At 41.1% G+C, this 18,715-nt stretch overlaps 2 protein-coding genes and 1 long non-coding RNA gene across 6 annotated transcripts; 1 reads left to right on the top strand and 2 right to left on the bottom strand.

The window, feature by feature from the left end:
- Positions 1-417: 417 nt before the first annotated feature.
- Positions 418-17,447, top strand: jpt1a (Jupiter microtubule associated homolog 1a). The gene is made up of 5 exons (XM_017427734.3): positions 418-638; positions 3,299-3,441; positions 13,733-13,830; positions 15,029-15,056; positions 15,540-17,447. The coding sequence occupies exons 1-5, from the start codon at positions 583-585 to the stop codon at positions 15,671-15,673; spliced, it is 459 nt and encodes a 152-aa protein (XP_017283223.1). The 5' UTR covers positions 418-582; the 3' UTR covers positions 15,674-17,447.
- LOC108242719 (TOG array regulator of axonemal microtubules protein 1-like) lies at positions 5,046-7,702 on the bottom strand. 4 transcript variants are annotated; one of them, XM_025008450.2, is made up of 5 exons: positions 7,024-7,702; positions 6,366-6,693; positions 6,064-6,169; positions 5,704-5,945; positions 5,046-5,616 (listed from the first exon to the last, which is right to left on the bottom strand). In XM_025008450.2, exons 1-5 carry the CDS (start codon positions 7,037-7,039, stop codon positions 5,310-5,312), a joined length of 999 nt encoding a protein of 332 aa, XP_024864218.1. In that variant the 5' UTR covers positions 7,040-7,702; the 3' UTR covers positions 5,046-5,309. The 4 variants fall into 4 exon arrangements, with proteins under 4 accessions (XP_024864218.1, XP_024864216.1, XP_017283215.1 ...); XM_025008449.2 differs by having other exon boundaries at positions 5,048-5,351; positions 5,458-5,616; positions 6,366-7,702; XM_025008448.2 differs by having other exon boundaries at positions 6,366-7,702.
- Positions 11,727-13,733, bottom strand: LOC119616883. The gene is made up of 3 exons (XR_005232941.1): positions 13,643-13,733; positions 12,176-12,283; positions 11,727-12,048 (listed from the first exon to the last, which is right to left on the bottom strand). It is a non-coding gene; the product is annotated as an uncharacterized LOC119616883 (long non-coding RNA).
- Positions 17,448-18,715: the final 1,268 nt, after the last annotated feature.

The raw sequence follows: 18,715 nt of genomic DNA, 5'->3' as shown, positions 1-18,715 counted from the left end.
AGCTTGCAGTTTCACGTTTTATAGCAACTTAGAATATGTAGCATCTAATACCAAAACTGCTTCACATTTTAACATTTGATAATCCCAAACAAGATTAAAACTAATCCATTTAATGTAGTTAAATTATGCATAAGGACGAGCTGATTAACTGGAAGAACAGCGAAAATGTAGAAAATTACCGGAAACACGGACAGCCTTCATGTAAAGATAAAAGACCATAGGTTATTGATATCTTTATTATTGTTGCTATGTCATAAATATATATATATATATATATATATATATATTTGTTGTAGCCAAAAAGGTTGTTTCTTTGTCATAAATATTTTAAATTAGTTGTTGAACCGATTGAATAGGAACACAATTACGCAGCGTTTTGTCATACTCCCATTTATTTTGAAAACGCCACCGGAAGTTAGATCTCGGGCTTTGGCTAACCGGACTGGAGGCAGGTGGATGAAGATTTTGTCAGAAGCGCTAGCTGGTTTAGACAATAATGAGGCGGTGAAGTGTTGTTAACAGAAGTGAAGTTCGCGTGTATTCAAGCAGGTAAATTATTAGTATCCGCTATCTTGCGTATAAATGACGACTACCACGACATTTCAAGGGATGGAGCCCGGCGCTAAAAGCAGTTCCAGGTAAAAGGCGTCAGTCTGTTGTGAACCTGTTAGCCACGATTAAACCCAAGTTCAGCATCCTCTTGACTTCGCCATTACACTGCATCAAAAACGTTATTTTTTTTAGGCCTGATAAATCCCATTGGTGTATTGACCATTCGAAACGAAGCACAGCGACAGCGTGATACCACACCTCGTTGTTTTGTTCGTTACAGGAGTATTCCTGCGGAAGCTACTTAGCAAGTTAGCATGTAGCCCTTAGCACAGACGCTGCACGGCTAGCGCATACTGGCTTGACTGATAGGTGTTGGTACCTCCGCAGGCCTTTAACACTGCCGCGAGGTGGTCTGTAATTTTCCTAATAAATAGCTTTATGTGGTCATAGTTTGGAAATGGTCGGAGACATCAGCTCGGTCACAGTTGGGTGGGGCCTCCGCAGATTCCAGATCAGTTGTCAAGACAACCGCAGATGTACAATAAGTCTGCCCTGCGTGTTGCCTGCTGGGGACCAGAGCCATGTTACAGCTGGCCACACCTGACATCAGGCCGATTCCCAGAGCCGCTGATGATCAGAAACAGAAGAACCAGAATGGTGAAGATTTCAAGGCGCTTTCTAAAAGTTGTGTAACATTAAGAACCTGTTAAGAACGATTTAGTTGTTGCAGTGAAATAAAAGGTACGAGACCTGCAGGTATACCATTTAATCTGTTCAGAGTTATAAAAAAAGAGCAAATGTTAACATCATCATGCATGTGTTATATTAAAAATATTTCAGGGGATAGTTGCCTGGTAATAAGGTAGAGCTACAGAAGAAATATTTAATACAATGCAGCAGCCCTGTTATATTTATTACATTATCAGCAAATTTATTTTTTATTTATTTATTTGGTGTGTGTTTGTTTATTTGGGATGGTCAACATCCTGTCACTTACTAGGATGTAACATTTCCCTTGAAATGATCACAGCCAATTATACATAAACCCCATTATTTCTTCATTTTCTTTACATCTAATCTGTGCAAATAAACTATGCAACTATTACTGCTAAAGCTAGAGACTGGACGGTGAATCAGATGATACTGGTCACTTTTTATTTAAAAAACTGGGAATCGACCACGCCTGTGAATATAGTACTTGTTCAATAACCACGTAGGTAAAAGGAGGATGCAGCAGCTGCTACATCCAGCTTACCAAAGCCCACAATTTTTTTTTTTTTTTAGCAAGAATGGGTTTTTTTTGTATTATTTTTAAGTGTACAAGATATTTTAAAGGTTGTTAAACAAATGTTTATTGAAGTTGAGCTATTATTGTTATATTTTGTTTAATGATAAATAGTTATTGACCAAAAAATAACTAAATCCTTGTCAGGTATTGGCCATCGGTCGCCCTGATTTCTAAAGATTGCCATCGGCATCGGCTATAGAAAGCCTTAAATTGGTCGACCTCTAGTTAAAGCAGCCAAATGGTCGCACTCGTTTTCAAGTTTGTGAAAGCAAGCTGTCATGTCCACTCCACTTGCTTGAGTTTGCTTGAAAAAGGAGCCTTGTCTTGCCCTGCCTTTTTTCTTTTTGTGCATCCTAATAGGACATAAAGGGAATGATTGCTCCAAGAAGCAGCTCTATGAGAGCAACATATGATGATGCAAGAGTCAGACTGAAAAACAAAACAAACAAAAACACACAGAAGTATTACGCTAACATAGACGGTAAAGTTCCCCCTTGCTAGTTTCCATATTAGGTTCAGTGCCTCTGCTAGTAAAGGCCTACAAGGATAATTAACCTCATCTTTATTGTACTTGTATGGCTTGTATGCAAATCATCTTCCATACATTACGTAGAAAATGCTGACATTACAACATTGTGAGAATTTTGCTTCATTGAACTGTCTTGGCTTTCAGAGCACTTTTTATTAAAAAAAAACAATAAACAAACAATGGCTGCTCAGAAACGGTCCCTAATTTAAAACTGCAAAATGCTTTCTTAAAACCCCCGACTCGCAGTTAACAAAAAGAAACAGACTTGAGATGAAGTGTAAAGTTTCAAAGCAGACAGCAGATGTCATTAACGCTCTGTATAACAATGTTGTTACCGTTTTCTTAATCGTAATACTTTTGTGTCAAAAATGGTTAAAAAAAAGAAGAACAACAAGCTTTTTTAAAAAAAGTTTTATTTGTGCCAAGAAATAAAACCAATCTGTTCCTCAAGAGGATTTTACGTTCTGTACAAAACAGATTCCACCGAGTGGTTATTTATTAAACAGGACCATAATGTTAATAATTAAACGGATCCGATTTTATTGGTGCAAAGACAAAACAAACCGATGCATTTAGATTTAAACCCAAAGTTACGTCTCTTCATGGTTTTTCTACCCATCCAATCTCATTGTGCATGTGGCTGTGGGTTATTCTTTGTTTCATTGTAAAAATTTGAATAAATCACAATTTACTAAAAATATGCTACAGCAACATTTAAAAGTCCTATAATAAAGTTCACTGAGCTTGATTATTATGTTTGGATGACTGTATTCGGTTGATTATTGCTGTGTAATTTAAGTGCAGCGTTCCAGTATGCATTTCTTCTTAGAACATCTCCATGAATAATTGTGAAGTGTTGAAAAGGAACAGAAGAATCAGCCCAATACTGTCCAGCTCTTGGTAACGACGTCGTCTCTGTCTCTTTGCAGGGTTTTGCGCCCTCCTGGTGGGGGCTCCAACATTTCACTCGGTTCAGATGAGGAGAAGGCTCCTGCCAGGAAAAACAAGATGGCCTCCAGCGTTTTTGCTGAGCCTGAAGACCCTTACGCCAATCGAAGGAACAACCCACCAGGTACTCTCTACATCCACGTTCAGCTTTCCAACGCTGTTTCACATTAAACAACTCCGACAAGAACAGGGTCAAATTTTTAATGATCAGTAAAATGGTTTATTCTATTCTCTTCTTTGCATTTGTGCAAAAGTTTAAAAGAAAAAAAAACAGGTTGTGTTATTTCATTAAGTTCTTTTCTTTTCTTAGTTGTTTTAGATTGTGTTATTGGAAAGAAAAATAAAAAAAGGGATAGCCATAACTCTTAAATGGCTGCTGGATCAACCTGTGGTTCGTTTTTATAGGACTGCCAAAATATCAAACAGGTGAACCTACGGTTGCGTTTTATGCACTCATCGTGAGCATGAATGACTCATTTATTTAAGTTTTTATTGATTTGTTTGAACCATTTTTTTTACCCCAGTGTGGAATGACTATAGAACATACATCAGTGATTTTTTTTTTTTTTTTTTACAAACAAGATTTATGCGCACAAGTTTAAATTTATTGTGAATTTTCTTTAATCCACAAATACTCCAATTTATTCATACAGACTCAAATATATACATACATCCCTACTAATATTTAGTTAAATCTCTCTTAGCAGGTTGCACCTAGACCATAAGCTTCCTGTAGTGTAGGGGTAGGCAACCCTGGTCCTTGCGGGCCACTATCCTTCATGTTTTCCTTGTTTCTCTGCTCCAACACACCTGATTCAGTGGTTAAATGACCTCTTCATGTTCTGCAGAAGCCTGTTAATCAGCCATTGATTCAAATCAAGCAGAAGGTCTTGTGAAAATCCTGCTGAAGCTGGTCAGAGTGTCATTATCCGCAGTGAAATGAATCCTGTACCAACATGAGCTGAAAGGCCACTTAGTGAGGAAGAAGCCATTACCCTGCAAGCACCGTTACAAAACCAGATTACAGCTTGCAACTGCACCTGGGGACAAAAACCTTACTTTTTGGAGACATGTCCTGTGGTTTGATGAACTGTTCGGCTATAATTGCTGTCATTATATTTGTAATGATGGCAGCTGTTTGGGGCATTCAGTCATCATATGAGCTCACATTAGAGTTGGAGACGTCATCGTCGCAACTTTCTTCTTGGGTGGTCATTGTGTTCTGCTGTTCTGGCAAAGTTCTCCACAGCATAGGCAACTTCTGGTGGCTTTTTTAATTACAGATTTTGGACATGGAAGTGACTATTGCTATTGTGAACTACAACCCCATCACAATTTAAGTTTAAAAGTGATGAAAGTTGCCCTTTATAGAAGTGTTAAATAGCCCCAGTCTAAATTCATATTGAAACCTTCACCCGTTCAATATTTCCTTCTTCTTTTTACTTCCCACATTCAATTATAAAGTTCAGTTTTCACAGAACTTAGTTTGAATCGATCCGATGACGTCCCATTTCTCACTTCCTCCTTTTACTTCTGCCTTTTCAGAAAAGTCACTTAAAACTTAATAGAATGAAGTTTGTTGTTTTTTGTTATTATTATTATTATTATTATTATTATTATTATTATTATTATTATTAACAATAAAGGTAATGTTTCAAACCAACATGTCCTGCATGTATACAGTAAAACCTGAGGGATATTTTCAGTTGAACAATTTATTTATTTATTTACATTTAAAGAATTCACACAAAGGCCCGTGTCGAAGGCCACGGCGGGACAGACGTGACGTCTCTGCATTAGAGTTCATGGATGTCACTTAAGTTCTGGTTTTGGAGGAACAGTTCAAGTTCTTGACACAAAAAGACTTCAGTCCTCCATCTCTGTCCCGGCGTCCCTCTGCTCGCCTACATCCTTCTCGCCTTCTGCAGGACTTTCTGCACAGAGAAACGCTCCTTTTCTTCCACGGCTTTCTGCCACAGCTTCATAAAGTCTTTATGAAGACTCAGTTGTTTGAGGACAGCGAGTCCGTGGGGCCTGTGGAGGAGGACATACACAAATCAAAGCTTTAACGTAGGAACGATGAATTGAACTTAGTGAGTTTTCTATTAGAAGTTGTGAGCTAAAGACGGTGAGAACTGACCTGACTGCAGCTGCAGCATCCAGACACATCTTACTGAGAGCCAGAAGGAAGCGGGAGGTGAAACTCTGTCCTGCTGTCAGCATGGCAGTCACTCCCATCTCATCAGCCAGCAGGTGGAGCTGCTGAGCGGTGCTGGCCCTCACTGCTGCACTCAGGTGGCTGAGGAAGGACACAGATCATCACGTTCCTGTTGATCTCTGCAGCTTGTGCACATCTTCAGAGTTTCTGTCTGCATGTTGACCTCACCTCAGTCCAGTGTTGAGCAGAGCCGTCAGCATGCGGGCGGGGCTGCAGTTCTTCACCATGGCCTCCAGGGCCAGGTTGGCCTGCTGCTGAACAAAGATGTTGGCAGAGGCCTGAGCCACCCTCAGGAGCAGAGCACGGCCTGTTCTCTCCACCTGTACGTCCATGTCCTTCTGCAGGTGGGTGTAGAGAGAGCCGAGGGTGTCTATGGCTGCACAGGCCACGGAGGAGCGCAGGTTCTTTATCTGAGGGGTCAGAAGGAGAACCAGCAGTGAGGAGCCAAGCTTCTACTACAGATGGTCCAAGTGTCCATTCTTATGGACACACGTGGACAAAAGAGCTCAGAGTAAACAGAGACGGTACATCCTCTATCAGGGCCAAACACACTTCATGCAGTTTGTCCATCAGTGTGTCTGGGTGGTGCTGTGCCAGAGCTCGGAGCAGTTCCAGCCCCTCCACTTTCTTCTCCCTGTGAAAAGAGGAAGGAATTATTCTGCTGCACTCTGCCTGCAGGATCCAGGTCACAGAAAAGCATCAAAGCAGAGTTGTTAGTTTGTCCTGACTGTCTTAGAGCTCAGTGGGAGATGCAGAAAAACATGAAAGCTGAAGTTGTCTGCTCTGCAGGTAGGAAAGGTTAGAATCTGCTGTCTGGGTCAGAGGTTTACCAGTCGTCTTGGCTGAGATGCTGGAAGACCAGAGACAGACTCTGGACAGGGTTTGGCAGTGGCTTAAGCTCCTCTTTAGGCTGAGCTTTTACAGTCTGGAGGGCTGGTTTCTTCATGTTTGTGGTCTTTGTGGAGCCCACAGCTGCTCTTCGAGCAGGTCTTTTAGTTTTGGGTGGGTCAGGTTTTGGAGCTGGAGCAGGACGAGTCTTTTTAGGAGCCGCGGCGGGTCGAGGCAGAGGAGCAACCGAGTTACGTCGGAAAAGTCGTGGCCCTTTTTTGACCGGTTCCCCCTGAGGTTCAGCTTTCTGAAGACTGACTGCTTCTTTCTCTGTTAGCATCGAGATTAAAATATTCATCACTGACTGTAACTTCATTTCACTCACAGTAAAGCTGCTAAGTTTTCAATAATGTGCACAAAATGTTTGTTCTGTCTTTGAAGTTTCACTAAACGACGAAAATACAAACTAAACACAAGAATAAGGAACATAAACATCAGATATTTCCACATTTCTGAGTAAAACATTCAGATTTGTCATCAGAAGTTGGAGGCTGAATGTTGTTGGAGGCTTTCTTGTTAAATTTATCTGCTGGGTTTAAATGTCGCTGTTTGGTTGAAATGATGTGAAGTTTTTATGAGAACAAGTGTAAAATAACTGACCTTGTCTTCTAAGCATCCCCCCGATCCTCACAGGGATGAGGGACTTTCTCCTCCTGGGCTGTGGAGCAGCGGGTGTAGGAGGAGGTGGGGCTGGCACCTCGTCAGGAGTTGTGATGAGAGGGATGGCTCTCAGCTCCTGGGGAGTCTGAGTATCAGCTGAGCTGGAGCTGTTTGTGGTGCTGGCAGACAGTGATATGCTGACACTCTCCTCTCTGAGGTGGAGGGGGTCCTCCGAGAACAGAGGGGAGATCCTCCATCCTCTGAGTGCAGCTTGATGCCGGCGTCTGTCTGGAGGCTCCGGAGACCTGGAGGCTTTGAGACCCAGTCTCCCCAGAACCGCAGCGGTGCGAGCTGCTGCTGCAGAACGGATCCTGTCCACACGTCCAATCCAGGATTGTCCGTGAGGCTTTTCATGACCCAGAAAGAAGAAAAGGTTCTTTTTAAACCACCCACAGCTGACACAAGAGCTTTCAGATCAGTAATAATAAGGAAAATATCAAATCAAACTAAAACTAAAATACAGGTGAAAACAAATCAATGAAATCAGTTCTTTGTACAATAAAAGTCCAGATATTCTAACATCTGCTGAAGGAGCTGAAGTTTAAAGAAGCAGAGCACTAGCTAAACGTAGCAAAAGGTTATCTAAATGCTAAAAGTAAGAAAAGGCTAGTTTAACGTAGCAAAATGGTAGCTAGGAGCTAAAAATTCCAAAATGCTAGCTAAAAGCTAAAAGTTCAAAATGCTAGCTAAATGCTAAAATTTCCAAAATGCTAGCTGAAAGCTAAAAGTAGCAAAGACAACGCTAAAAGTGGCAAAACTCTAGATTAAAGCTAATGGTGGCAAAAGGCTACCTAAAAACTAAAAGTTGCAAAAGGCTAGCTAAAAGCTAATGGTGGCAAAATGTTAGCTAAAAGCTAATTGTTCCAGAAAGCAGCTGTCCCAGCACCCATCTCCTACATGAGCTGAACTTTTTGATGATTGGCTAAAACAGGTAAAAGTCTGCAGAAGTAGTTGAAGAACTAAAACCTTCCAGAAAACTAAAAGCAGAAAACAGTAGTTTGTTCGGACAATTCCTGCAGAAGTTTAGAGAAGGAAGCGTTGGTTTTATTTACCCGGTCATCGTCTGCAGACGACATCTTTCCTGAATTTGTTTTCATGACTTCTGGTTTGTTTTCCAACAAGAACCAAACTGAGCTTTTACTCCGATCGAGGAGAATCACTGAGTGAATGTGTTTGTTCCACGCTTGTTTATTTATGAAAACTGGGGTTACCTATGGTAACCTGCTGACCTCGTAGAAGTTGTTTATTTCTAAAAGAGAGGTGCATTAGGCCTGTAACCATGGTAACCAGCCAGTTTTCAGTGCCAGCTGGGTTGTGACCTTTAACTTCTCTCTAACCTGACCGTCACTACCATAAGAGGAAATCTGATGAGTTTACACCCAGTTCTGTCTCTGTTCAAACTCCTTCAGCAGAATTAGACACATGAACATCAGACCTGACTGAACATCAGTAGATCATCCTTTTTTGTTTGATGTAACTGCTTCACACTTACAGTGCCACAGAATATCTGAAAGTCATTTTTGAAACTCATATCAGTGTCTAATAAATCCTGTTAGTGAGCAGGAGGTTAGGTCACATTTTCATCCTGTCAGATGTGATGTTTGGAGTTTCTTTCGAGTCATTTCAGAGCTCACAGCTCACTGTGTGCTCTGTTATTTACCCAGTAAACACTTATTGACAAACTGTTTGTTAAATAAATAATTAATAATTTAGGAAAACATTGAGAAGATATTTATTTATATTTTTTAAATTTGAGGTTTGTTTTTTAGCCAGTGAAGAACAACTTGTAGGTTCTGTAATTGTTCAGATCTAACTTCAAGTGTAGAAAAACACACAACAGATTCCACCAGGTCTTTATTTATTATACAAAAAAGAAGCCAAAATAGAAAAGTTGTGTGTGGAAAAAACTAACTTGATTCTTGCTGCTTCCAGAGGCTTTCAGAGGGAAACTATCAGCCAGGTGCTGCTGATTAACTGATCATCATTCAGTGTGATCACCTCCTATGAAAGCAGGAGATTTATTTGTTTGCTGCTCTGGAGCGTCCAGGTGTGTGTCAGCACAATGCCAAGGAGGAACGACATCAGCAAGCCCGTTAAACTGGGAAGTTTTATAAAAATATAATAGATTAGGGAAGTCATTTTCAAACAATCTGGAGTTCATCATTCTCCAGTGAGAAAGATTATTCACAAGTGTAAAATATTTAGGATAGCTGCCAATCTTCCCCGTGGACAAGGTCTTGGTCTGTGATCCTTTCATCCTGATTTAACAGGATGGCTTCTATCTAGGAAGCAAAGTCAGACTCACATTCATGTTCCTGCTTGCTCACTGGTGTTTACAACAATCAGGGTACTTGTACAAGTCTGTAAACAAAGATATTCCTTGTCTGCTAACAAGAACAAGTGACAACCTGCTTATGTGTGATAAGCAGAGTTTGTGTTATTCTCTGGACTAATAATATTGGGTGAATACAAGGCATCCATTCACACAGGACCACCTTGGTGTGATTTAGTTTCGTTGGAGTTTTTATACAAGGTCCTGGAAAGAAACAATACATGGAAGGATACAGGAACAAAATACAAACTGTCACTGAAACAATTTTCCATCAATGTCGAACCGCGCAGTGCTTAGAGACTTGGCCTGATTGGTTGGTGTTGTGTACGAGCCTTCTTCTGCTACTAGTTTTAAAGCCATACAAAACATTTTAAATGAGGAACCATTAGTACATCCTCAACGGTTACTTTCTTTATAATGATAAACTGAGAAGATATTTGGAAATTTGAGTCTGGCAAAATGTGGAATTTCAACTGGAAAACATGTAGGAACCTTGTTAAGAATTCATACAGGTCGATTCTGGTGGAGAGATGAGGCGATAGAGCAGCTAACAAAAGAATGGATTTTCAAGATCAACAAGATTGAATTACTGACTCCCTTTACCTAAACTTTTACAGTTTCCACACATAAAATCCACATTTTCTGACTTAAGGGAATGGGGTTTAAGATAATTATAGAAGTGAAAAACCAAAGGCTCATAAAATATACTTAACAGCAGGCAGATGTGTCAAATTTGAATGCTTATTTTTAAGTCACTTCTAACAAAAGCTGTTGTCTTCTGAATCTCGGACAGTAGGTTTTATTGGAATTTGAGGAGCTTCCTTCCAGGCAGGAAAGGAGTATTTGGTCTTCATTCAAAATAAACTTCCTTGTGAACAAAGCTTGTGTTCCGAAGACATTTGGTGTGAAAGTGAAACTTGTGACTTCATTTGTTTTTCCCCCTGCAGAGAAGTAAAAACTGAGCACACTTTGTCATAAATGAATGTCAGGCAGGCTCAGATTGTGGCATTATTAGACTACAGTTCTCGAGTTAGCTCGATCTGTGGGCTGCACTTCTCCCCACTTGTTGACCTTCACTTTTCACACTTATGAGACTCAAAAGCCCCTTTTTTCTGTGCAGTTCTGCAATATGACTGGACTGGAATAACGAGTCCCCCTTTTCAGCGGCCTCTGACCTTTTATAAATTTCTTATTGCGCAAGCCCCCTCCAGCAGCCCCCTCCTACTCAAAATCCCACGACCGGCTGGTCACAGAGACCATCAGCTATTATCCTCCTGTCTTAACCCTTTTTTGTGTCGACTGTTACAGCCGTGTCACTTCCTCACTTGGCCTCAACCCCTTTGTTCTTTCAGAAATCACATTGAGACCACTAAATGATATTTGTTCCAGTGATGCCAGTCAGCGATTTGGTGTTTGATTCTTCTCTTTATCTCAAAATATGTGTACTCTTATCGTGTTTACTCTTGAAATATTACTTTGACTTTTTGGTGAAGTGGATTGTTGCCATCCTAAAAATACTCCAGTCTTAAAAGTTTCTTAGCAGTTCATACAAACGCTGTTTTGCAAGGCAAGGCAGCGTTATTTCTAAGTGCCAAAGAACAATAAAAGCATATAGAGAGATCAGAATGTCAAATTATAGCGCTCAAAGAAAGAGCACTTCATAAAATTAAAACTTTAAAAGCAAGCTCTGATTAAAAGCTGGAATAAAGGTAAAGAAATATGGAAACGGCACAGATATACTATGGCTATTTACCAGCAAATAGCAGCAGCTAGCAGTAGCAGGTATGACACTACCTGCAGGATTATCATAATGTTTCTGTAAGAAAAAAAAAAACCTTTAAATGTTTAAAAAATAACATTTGCATGAAATGCTGTGAAATTTTGAAGACTGGGCTTGTTTTAAGATGGCAGCAGTCACTTTGGAAGTGGGTCCACCTGGACTGGACATTATTAGTTTGTCAGTACAGTGTCGGTGAACTCACTTCCAAAGTTTGCCCATCATCCAACAGCTCCAATCTTCAGGATTAGATTAGATTAGATGGATACTTTATTGATCCTTTGCAGGAAATTACAGAGTCACAGCAGCAGCAGTTCTGTTACACATACAACAGCAACAAAGAATATATTGATTCAAAAATATTAATATTAATACTAAAATACTACAACTAAAAATATTGATATAAAATACACTAATGCTAAAAATATAGTGCATAAAAATACACTGAACCAAAGTGGTGGATACATTAATTCATTACTTATTATAGAGCTTGATGGCAGCTGGCAGGAAAATACCTCCTGTAACGTTGCTGAAGGTGCTCCTCCAGGGCATGAAGTGGGTGCCTGTTGTTCATGATGGCATTTATTCTCCTTAGCATCCTCCTTCAGCCACCTGATCAACCCAGCTCTGTGTTATTCTGATGGTGGAATAACACATTAATATCAGTTTAAGTCTTTGTTTATATGACATGTGAGCACCCCAAAGAGCAAGGCTCTGGCTACAGCAGCACTTTCAAAGGAGCACTGCAGTGGTTTGCAGATGTTAAAAGACAGCCTTCTCTGTCCTTCCTTGTATACTGTTTCCATGTTTCCATTCCACCCTGATGCAACCCACAGCAGCAGAGTCTTCAGAGAACCTTTGGAGAAAACAGAAGTTGAGATGGCATTGAAAGTTTGAAGTGTACAGGGTAAATAAGGAGGTTCCTTGTGGAGCTCCTGTACTGCAAAGAACAGTGTCAGACACAGTTTTGGAGCAGCACATACTGTGGTTTTGTAGTTGGGTAGTCCAGCACCCATGAAAGAAGTTCAGACTCCACTTGCATTCTCTTCAACTTCTCACTGAGCAGCTGCAGCTGGATGGTATTGAATGCACTGGAAAAACCAAAGAATATTATCCTGACACAAGCATCAGTGATATCCAGGTGGGCACGGATCCTCTGTGAGAGCATCACCAACACCGATATTGGGCTGATAGACAAACTGTAAGGAGTCTGTGAATGTTTTCACTTTGGGTCTGATGTGGGAGAGGAGCAGTTTCTCCAGCACTTTCATTAAGGCGATGGGTCTCAAGTCACTTTTTTTTCCTCTTGTAAACTGGGACCAGACACAATGTCTTCCAGACCGTGGAAATCTTCTGCAGCTGCAGGCTTAGATTCAACAAGTAAATCATGATGTCACACAGCTGAGAGGAGCAGGATGTAAGGACTTTTAGGCCTGTCGAGTTCCCTTCTGACCTGGAGTGGATGGATTGTTAAGGGTGAAGCCAGTGATAAAGTAACGGGGGTGGAAGAGGGAAGGATAGGATGACAAGTTGCTTGCAGGTCATTAGGGGAAAAGGAGGGTGTGTTAGCTGGTTGTGAGGTCGTGGAGAGAGGTGGGTTAGACATATGTTCCAGGTGGTGGGGGTTGGTAGAACAATCAAATACAATTCAGTTCAAAAATACTTTATTAATCCCAAAGGGAAAGTAAATGTATCATGTAAATCATATCTGATTTAAAATAAACAGATTGCATTCATCAGCGAGGTCATGGTCTCCAACAGGAAGGGAACTCGTGATCTTGGTTTTTTTTTTTTTAGTCCCAGACCTGCTTCAACCCTTCCTGTTGCAGCTGCTGCTCCAGTTTGTTTCTGTTGCTCTGCTTCCCCCTGATTTGTTTTCACTCTTTTATTTTCATTAACTTGCAGTTCATGCAGACACTATTACTTTCAGTTCTACTCTCAATGTAAATCTTGCACTATACTTATTTTTTTTCTGCGGGGAGAAATATTATATAACAAATAAAATATCATAGACCTCGCTGAACTATCCCAGGTTACACTGGAAGTGCTGCAGCCAGCTGCTGCTGCCACTATTTACAAATACCCAGAGAATTATTTTATAAAATAGCGTTTGCATGGACTGCAATATAGTTTTGCAATTCACTTTGTTCTTAGCTGCTTTCAAACTAGCCTTTAGGTCTGTCTTTTCAGACAAAACATTTATTTATTCAATTTTAAGTCATTTAAAGAGCTACATACGACAGGTAAGATATTAACTGCTCATAACGTTTCCACCAAACTTAACCTCAAAAGGTCCAAAATACCCCATTAAATTGAGCAAGGAGCATGTTAAACATTACATCATTAAACAGCAGTAAGAAGATTAGAACCTATAAGCTGTTCTGAAGTAAGGTTCAGAAAACCCAGGCTGTAAATCCACCCTGCCACACACACAGAACTGTTTTCCATACCTCCATTAGCTCAGCTACAATGTGCAAAATGACTCTGTATTTGGTGAGACGGCTCTTATCACTCTGATGTATATCTTCTTGCTCCTCCAGGAGGGAAGCCGTCAGGTGTGCTGTGTGGTGAGCCGTCAGCCCCCCTCAGGAGAGGTGGAAACCACACGGCCAATCACTCTGGAGAGCGTCCTCCCACAGTAAGAACATTCCTCGGATTAGGAGTTGTTGGGGCGGGCGGGTGGGGGGGTGAAGTGAAACCATAAGTGCAGTGTTTTCCTCTGCAGCTGTTCAGGCGTCAGGCCTCGAGGCCAACACGATCCAGGTGATGCTGTTCAGAAACAAAAACTGCTTCCAATCTCTGATTTTCCTAGCTGACCTGCACATTTTTCTGTTACTTATGATCACATCGGTAAATAACCGACTTATGTTAACTATTTACACATAATGTAAGTTTCTATAAGCATGATCTGTATTTTAACACAGTTTGAATCTTTGATTTTATCTGCAGTTTGATTGCTGCAGTAGCTCTGTGGTCAGTGCCGTGGTCTGATAATCCCGAGGCCCCAGGTTGTGTCACGGAGGGCATCTGTGCGAGTTCACCCACACATAACAGAGCAGTTGAAAGAAAAACAACAACAACAGTCTACTGTCTTATCTGAAACTTAGATCAAACACAAACATTTGTTTTGAGAGATCTTGTCAAGTAAAGTGGATGTACTGCATTGGCAGACAGGTTACATTTGTTTTAAAACGTGGATCTCAGTTTTTACACTAGGTCATGTTCATGCCTGTTGTAATGGCAGAATTTACTATAGGGTAGCACCTGTTGTTTAGAAGTCCTGATAATGTCAGGACTTCTGTTCCAAGTCTCACAGAATGAACTTGTTTACAGGAGTGATGTTGATTTTTCTCCTCATGGGAACCAGACTGACTTGCCTTTCCCTAACTCCTCTTTCTGGTCCAGTATTCCAATATCTTTAATAAAAACATCTGTGTTGACTTGAGAGGCCAGAGCTTTGATTCAGGCGAGGAGCAAAAAAAATGTGCATTGCCAAGAGTATAAATTTACAAGCCACGCACACAAAATAAGGCAATGATTTCACACAAACACTGCACCTGAAAATTTGCCTATTTTCTTACAATTTTGAGTCCCTAACTAATCTCCAGCAGCTGCAGCCCTGTGAGATCCTACCCCTCGTGTCCTCAGAGGACATTGCTTGTTCTAAAGGTTCAGTCCAGACAGAACTGAAAAGAAGAAGCAAAGCCTAAGGCTTTTAAGAGGAAATGCTGCAGTGCATTTGTTTATATTTCTCTTGATGGGTGCTTTTGTAAATGGTGAAGGAAATTGAATGCTAATCCTTTCCTTTCTCTCTGTTTTTCTTTCTTTTTTATTAGGATGGAGTGAATTCTGTAGGTGATAATGGTAAGCATGTTTCTTCACGTTTGAAGTGAATGGAGGGTTTAGTGTTTACTCCCCTGACCGCTGCAGTCATTTAACCATAAACCTTATAGAAGGAAACGAAAGACAAATAAGGAAGTTTTCGACGCCGGGCACCTTTTTAGAGAGCTGTTTTTAAAAGCGAGCGTTAGTTTCTGTTAATGGTTAATTTAGTATTGAATCGTTTCTGTGAGAAAGCAGAGAAGCAATTCAGTATGTGGTCATGTGAAAAAAAGCCCTGAAACAAACATTTTTGTTAGCGTAGATAATCCAGCTGAGTGTGTGAGGACACGAAGCTGACACCGGCAGGGTGTGTTTTAGATTCCCCGGTGATGACGCGTCCATTTACAAGTGGTTATATTGAACGTGGGAAACTTCCAACGGGTGTGCCCTAAATTAAAGTGATCATTCTGTTGTTTTTATTTCTCATTTTAAAATGTGACCTTTCCCCTTGGCGTTTGTGTTCAGAAAACAGCACTGCTGATCCAGAAGCAGCTCCAGAGCAGCAGGAGGAGCCCCCTCAGGTGGAGGAACCTGCTGCAGGTGCACCATCCGGCCGTCGAAACCCCCCAGGGGGCAAGTCCAGCCTCATTCTGGGTTAAATGCTACAGCGTACCCTCCTTACCTCCACTCATGTCTGAACTCATCTTTTTTTTCTTTTTTTTTTTTTAAATCTTAAAAACAAAAACAAAAAATCTCCAGCTCGTGTGTGTAGTGCAGGAATCCTCTCTCTGTCCTCCATGTCCCAAAGTGCTTTCTTTTGATACGTCGTTTTTTGACAATTGTTTTGTACGGCTTTTTTTTTTTATCGTTTGTTTATTTCCACAAAAGCACTTTATGTACTGTTTTTTATGGTTCGAAGTTAGCCTTTGCTCCTGTAATCAGACCTGCCAGGACGGGCACAAGGTTCGTATTTTTCATGACGGCGTTTCCTAACAACCTCCCTGAACTTTTCTGCTACAGCACAAGCTGCGGCTGATCATCCAGTACGTTAGCCGAGCGTGAAGCAAAGAGCGTCACTTTTTACGTGGTGTGCTTTCCATCTCATCCTGCATGCATGTCTGATCTGTATGAATGTGAGAAAAACATAACTGTGAAGTTTGTTTTTTTTTTATCTAATTTAACTTTATAGGTTATTTTTTTATTTGTGAACTAATTGTACGGTTGTTGCATGAAGTATTTCTACTGAATCTCGTGTTAATGTCCACCCTGAAGGCACATAAAATCTGAAATATTTCACTCTAAAAGATGATTTTTTTTCCCCCTCTCTCTAAAAAATGGTATTCCTCCCACATTTTTACTAACCGTACATTTTTGTAACCCCAGTGCCGGTTTTAAGTGCCCCAAGTTTTTACAAAAAAAAAATGAATTCGTTCAAACCACACTGCCAGTAAACAAACCATGTTGTTTTTTTTCAGTTCAGTTGTCATGAAATGTTGTTGGTCCTGACTTCTAAGTGACCTTATGACAGCCCAGCCTTCTTTCCTCTTTTATCCCCTTATTACATGTGATTTTCCTGCTCACTGCAAATCAAAACCAATCTTTTTGTGCATTTTATGCGACAGTATTCAATTGTAACAACTATTGTGTATGACTGCTGTGTCCACCAGCTGTCATTTGAGAAGATCTCCATTTTAGACCCCCTTCGCCCTGGATGATTATCCTGCTGTCGTGTTAAAACAATCAGAATGTGGGTGGGCTTAGGTTATGGTGAGGCGTGTAATAAAAAGAAAGTTGTCTCCTCATTACACATGATAGAGCATAAGATAGCCACGATGGTTCTGAGAATGCACAAAACATCCGTAACAAGGATATGGTGGTTTATTATTATGGCAGGTAGGGCATGAGGGAGGGTATCCATCCTACTAAGACTGTGTGCACCAATGTGGCTTGGTTGTGGAGAATTGAAAACAGGACTGACCATACTGGCCTCGTGCACATACCTATAACACCTATAGCTACATCCTGATGCTGCCAGAGGAGGTGTACATATAGCTCTGTACCACAGCCCCGACTCAGACCTACTCGTATCGACTCGGTACATGTTCAGTGTTTTTCTACTGTGTAATCCTACCCAAGTCCACCCCGTTTACCTCCTCGCCCCAGGTTCTAACTGAGCCAAGTTAAGCTGAAGATTAAACGTCAGCAGACTGCAGGGCACAACGTCAGACATCAAAGCTTTTACAGCGTTGTACACAGGACTTATTAAATACAATGACTGTAGCAAGCTAGCGTTAGCTTATCCTCATATGCTAATTCATAACCTTTCGTTTTTGGCTTGATGCAGCTGTATGGCTTCACAAACTCTCCGGTACTTTTCCAAAGGGTTTTGTCTCGCCACCTGCAGTTTCACCAGGTGTCTAGTTTCCCCTCAGACCTGACAAAAAGCCACAGACTGAGCAGCTGCTATCACCCCGATGTCCTCCATTGCTGTGCTACACTATATTGCCAAAAGTATTCACTTGTCTCCCTTCACACCATATGAACTTGAGTGACCTCCATAGGGTTTAATTTGATGTTGGTCCTCCCTTGTTGGTCTCCACTGCTCTAGAGTCCAGTGGTGTTGTGTTTTACTCCACTGCATCTGAGGCTTTACACTTGGTGATGGAAGGCTTGGATGCAGCTGCTCAGCCATGGAAACTCATTCCATGAAGCTCTCTATGCTCTGTTCTTGAGCTAATCTGAAGGCCACATGAAGTTTGGTGGTCTCTAGCTGCTGACTGCAGAACGTTGGTGACCTCTGTGCTCTATGAGCCTCAGCATCCTCTGAGCTGCTCTGTGGTTTTACATGGCCTACCACTTCTTGGCCGAGTTGCTGTCGTTCCCAATCGCTTCCATTTTTGACTGTGAAATATTTAGTAGAGAGGGAATGAACGACTGGACTTACTGCACAGATGGCATCCTATCACTGCACCACGCTGGAATTTGCTGAGCTCCTGAGATCGACTTATTCTTTCACAAATGTTGGTAGAAGCAGTCTGCATGCCGAGGTGCTAGATTTTATACACCTGTGGCCACGGAAGGGATTGGAAGACCTGAATTCAATGATCTGGATGGGTGAGTGAATACCTTTGACAACACAGTGCATGTGTTTGCCAAGTTTTGGGCTGTGCTATGATGATCCACCCACATTGAGGCAGGGCACAGTTAAATGGAAAAACACTGACAATGTGTGGAGTAGATTAAAGTCGAAAGTAGTCATTCTGAAACTGGACAATGGAAAAACAGCTTTATTGTGGTAAGGGCAGAGGTGAGATGCTAAAAATACGGACTAACCTGTTCGGCAAGTACTAAGAGCATACAGTGTTTTGATTGCCTTCACATTGAAGGAGGTTTTCCAAATTTGCCGCGATCCAGCCACAGTAGGTCGCAGACAGCGCAGTGGGACTGTCGCTCAGTGCGAAGGGGGCCGACGTGTTTTTCTTGTGGTGTATTCTTCTTTTACGTTCTCTTGTTCGTGTTTGCATTTCAAATTAAGTCTTCATGCCAGATGTACGCCACGGCGGAAGTCAGGATTCAAGAAATGGCACAAGTGGAAATGAACATTAAAGACCAGTTTTGTCCATGAACTTTTACGTTGTACGTTTTGTCATTTTAAATTATTGTACTTGCTAAAAATGTTCAGGTCATTTCGCTCCATTTCC

This window comes from Kryptolebias marmoratus, linkage group LG3, assembly GCF_001649575.2.
Source record: "Kryptolebias marmoratus isolate JLee-2015 linkage group LG3, ASM164957v2, whole genome shotgun sequence".
In the NCBI taxonomy this organism is placed as follows: Eukaryota; Metazoa; Chordata; class Actinopteri; order Cyprinodontiformes; family Rivulidae; genus Kryptolebias; species Kryptolebias marmoratus.
The sequence above is the reverse complement of the archived record's forward strand: the minus strand, read 5'-3'. Positions and strand labels throughout refer to the sequence as shown.

What these genes read in the sequence shown, in the direction of transcription:
- jpt1a (XM_017427734.3), top strand. Translation starts at nt 583, where the DNA reads ATGACGACTACCACGACATTTCAAGGGATGGAGCCCGGCGCTAAAAGC. An exon ending in GGCGCTAAAAGCAGTTCCAG is followed by an intron (nt 639 to 3,298) that starts GTAAAAGGCGTC and finishes GTCTCTTTGCAG; the next exon opens with GGTTTTGCGCCCTCCTGGTG. An exon ending in CTGGAGAGCGTCCTCCCACA is followed by an intron (nt 13,831 to 15,028) that starts GTAAGAACATTC and finishes CTTTTTTATTAG; the next exon opens with GATGGAGTGAATTCTGTAGG.
- LOC108242719 (XM_025008448.2), bottom strand. Translation starts at nt 6,739, where the DNA reads ATGAAGTTACAGTCAGTGATGAATATTTTAATCTCGATGCTAACAGAG. An exon ending in CATCTCAGCCAAGACGACTG is followed by an intron (nt 6,170 to 6,365) that starts GTAAACCTCTGA and finishes CTCTTTTCACAG; the next exon opens with GGAGAAGAAAGTGGAGGGGC. An exon ending in GTTTGGCCCTGATAGAGGAT is followed by an intron (nt 5,946 to 6,063) that starts GTACCGTCTCTG and finishes CTGACCCCTCAG; the next exon opens with ATAAAGAACCTGCGCTCCTC.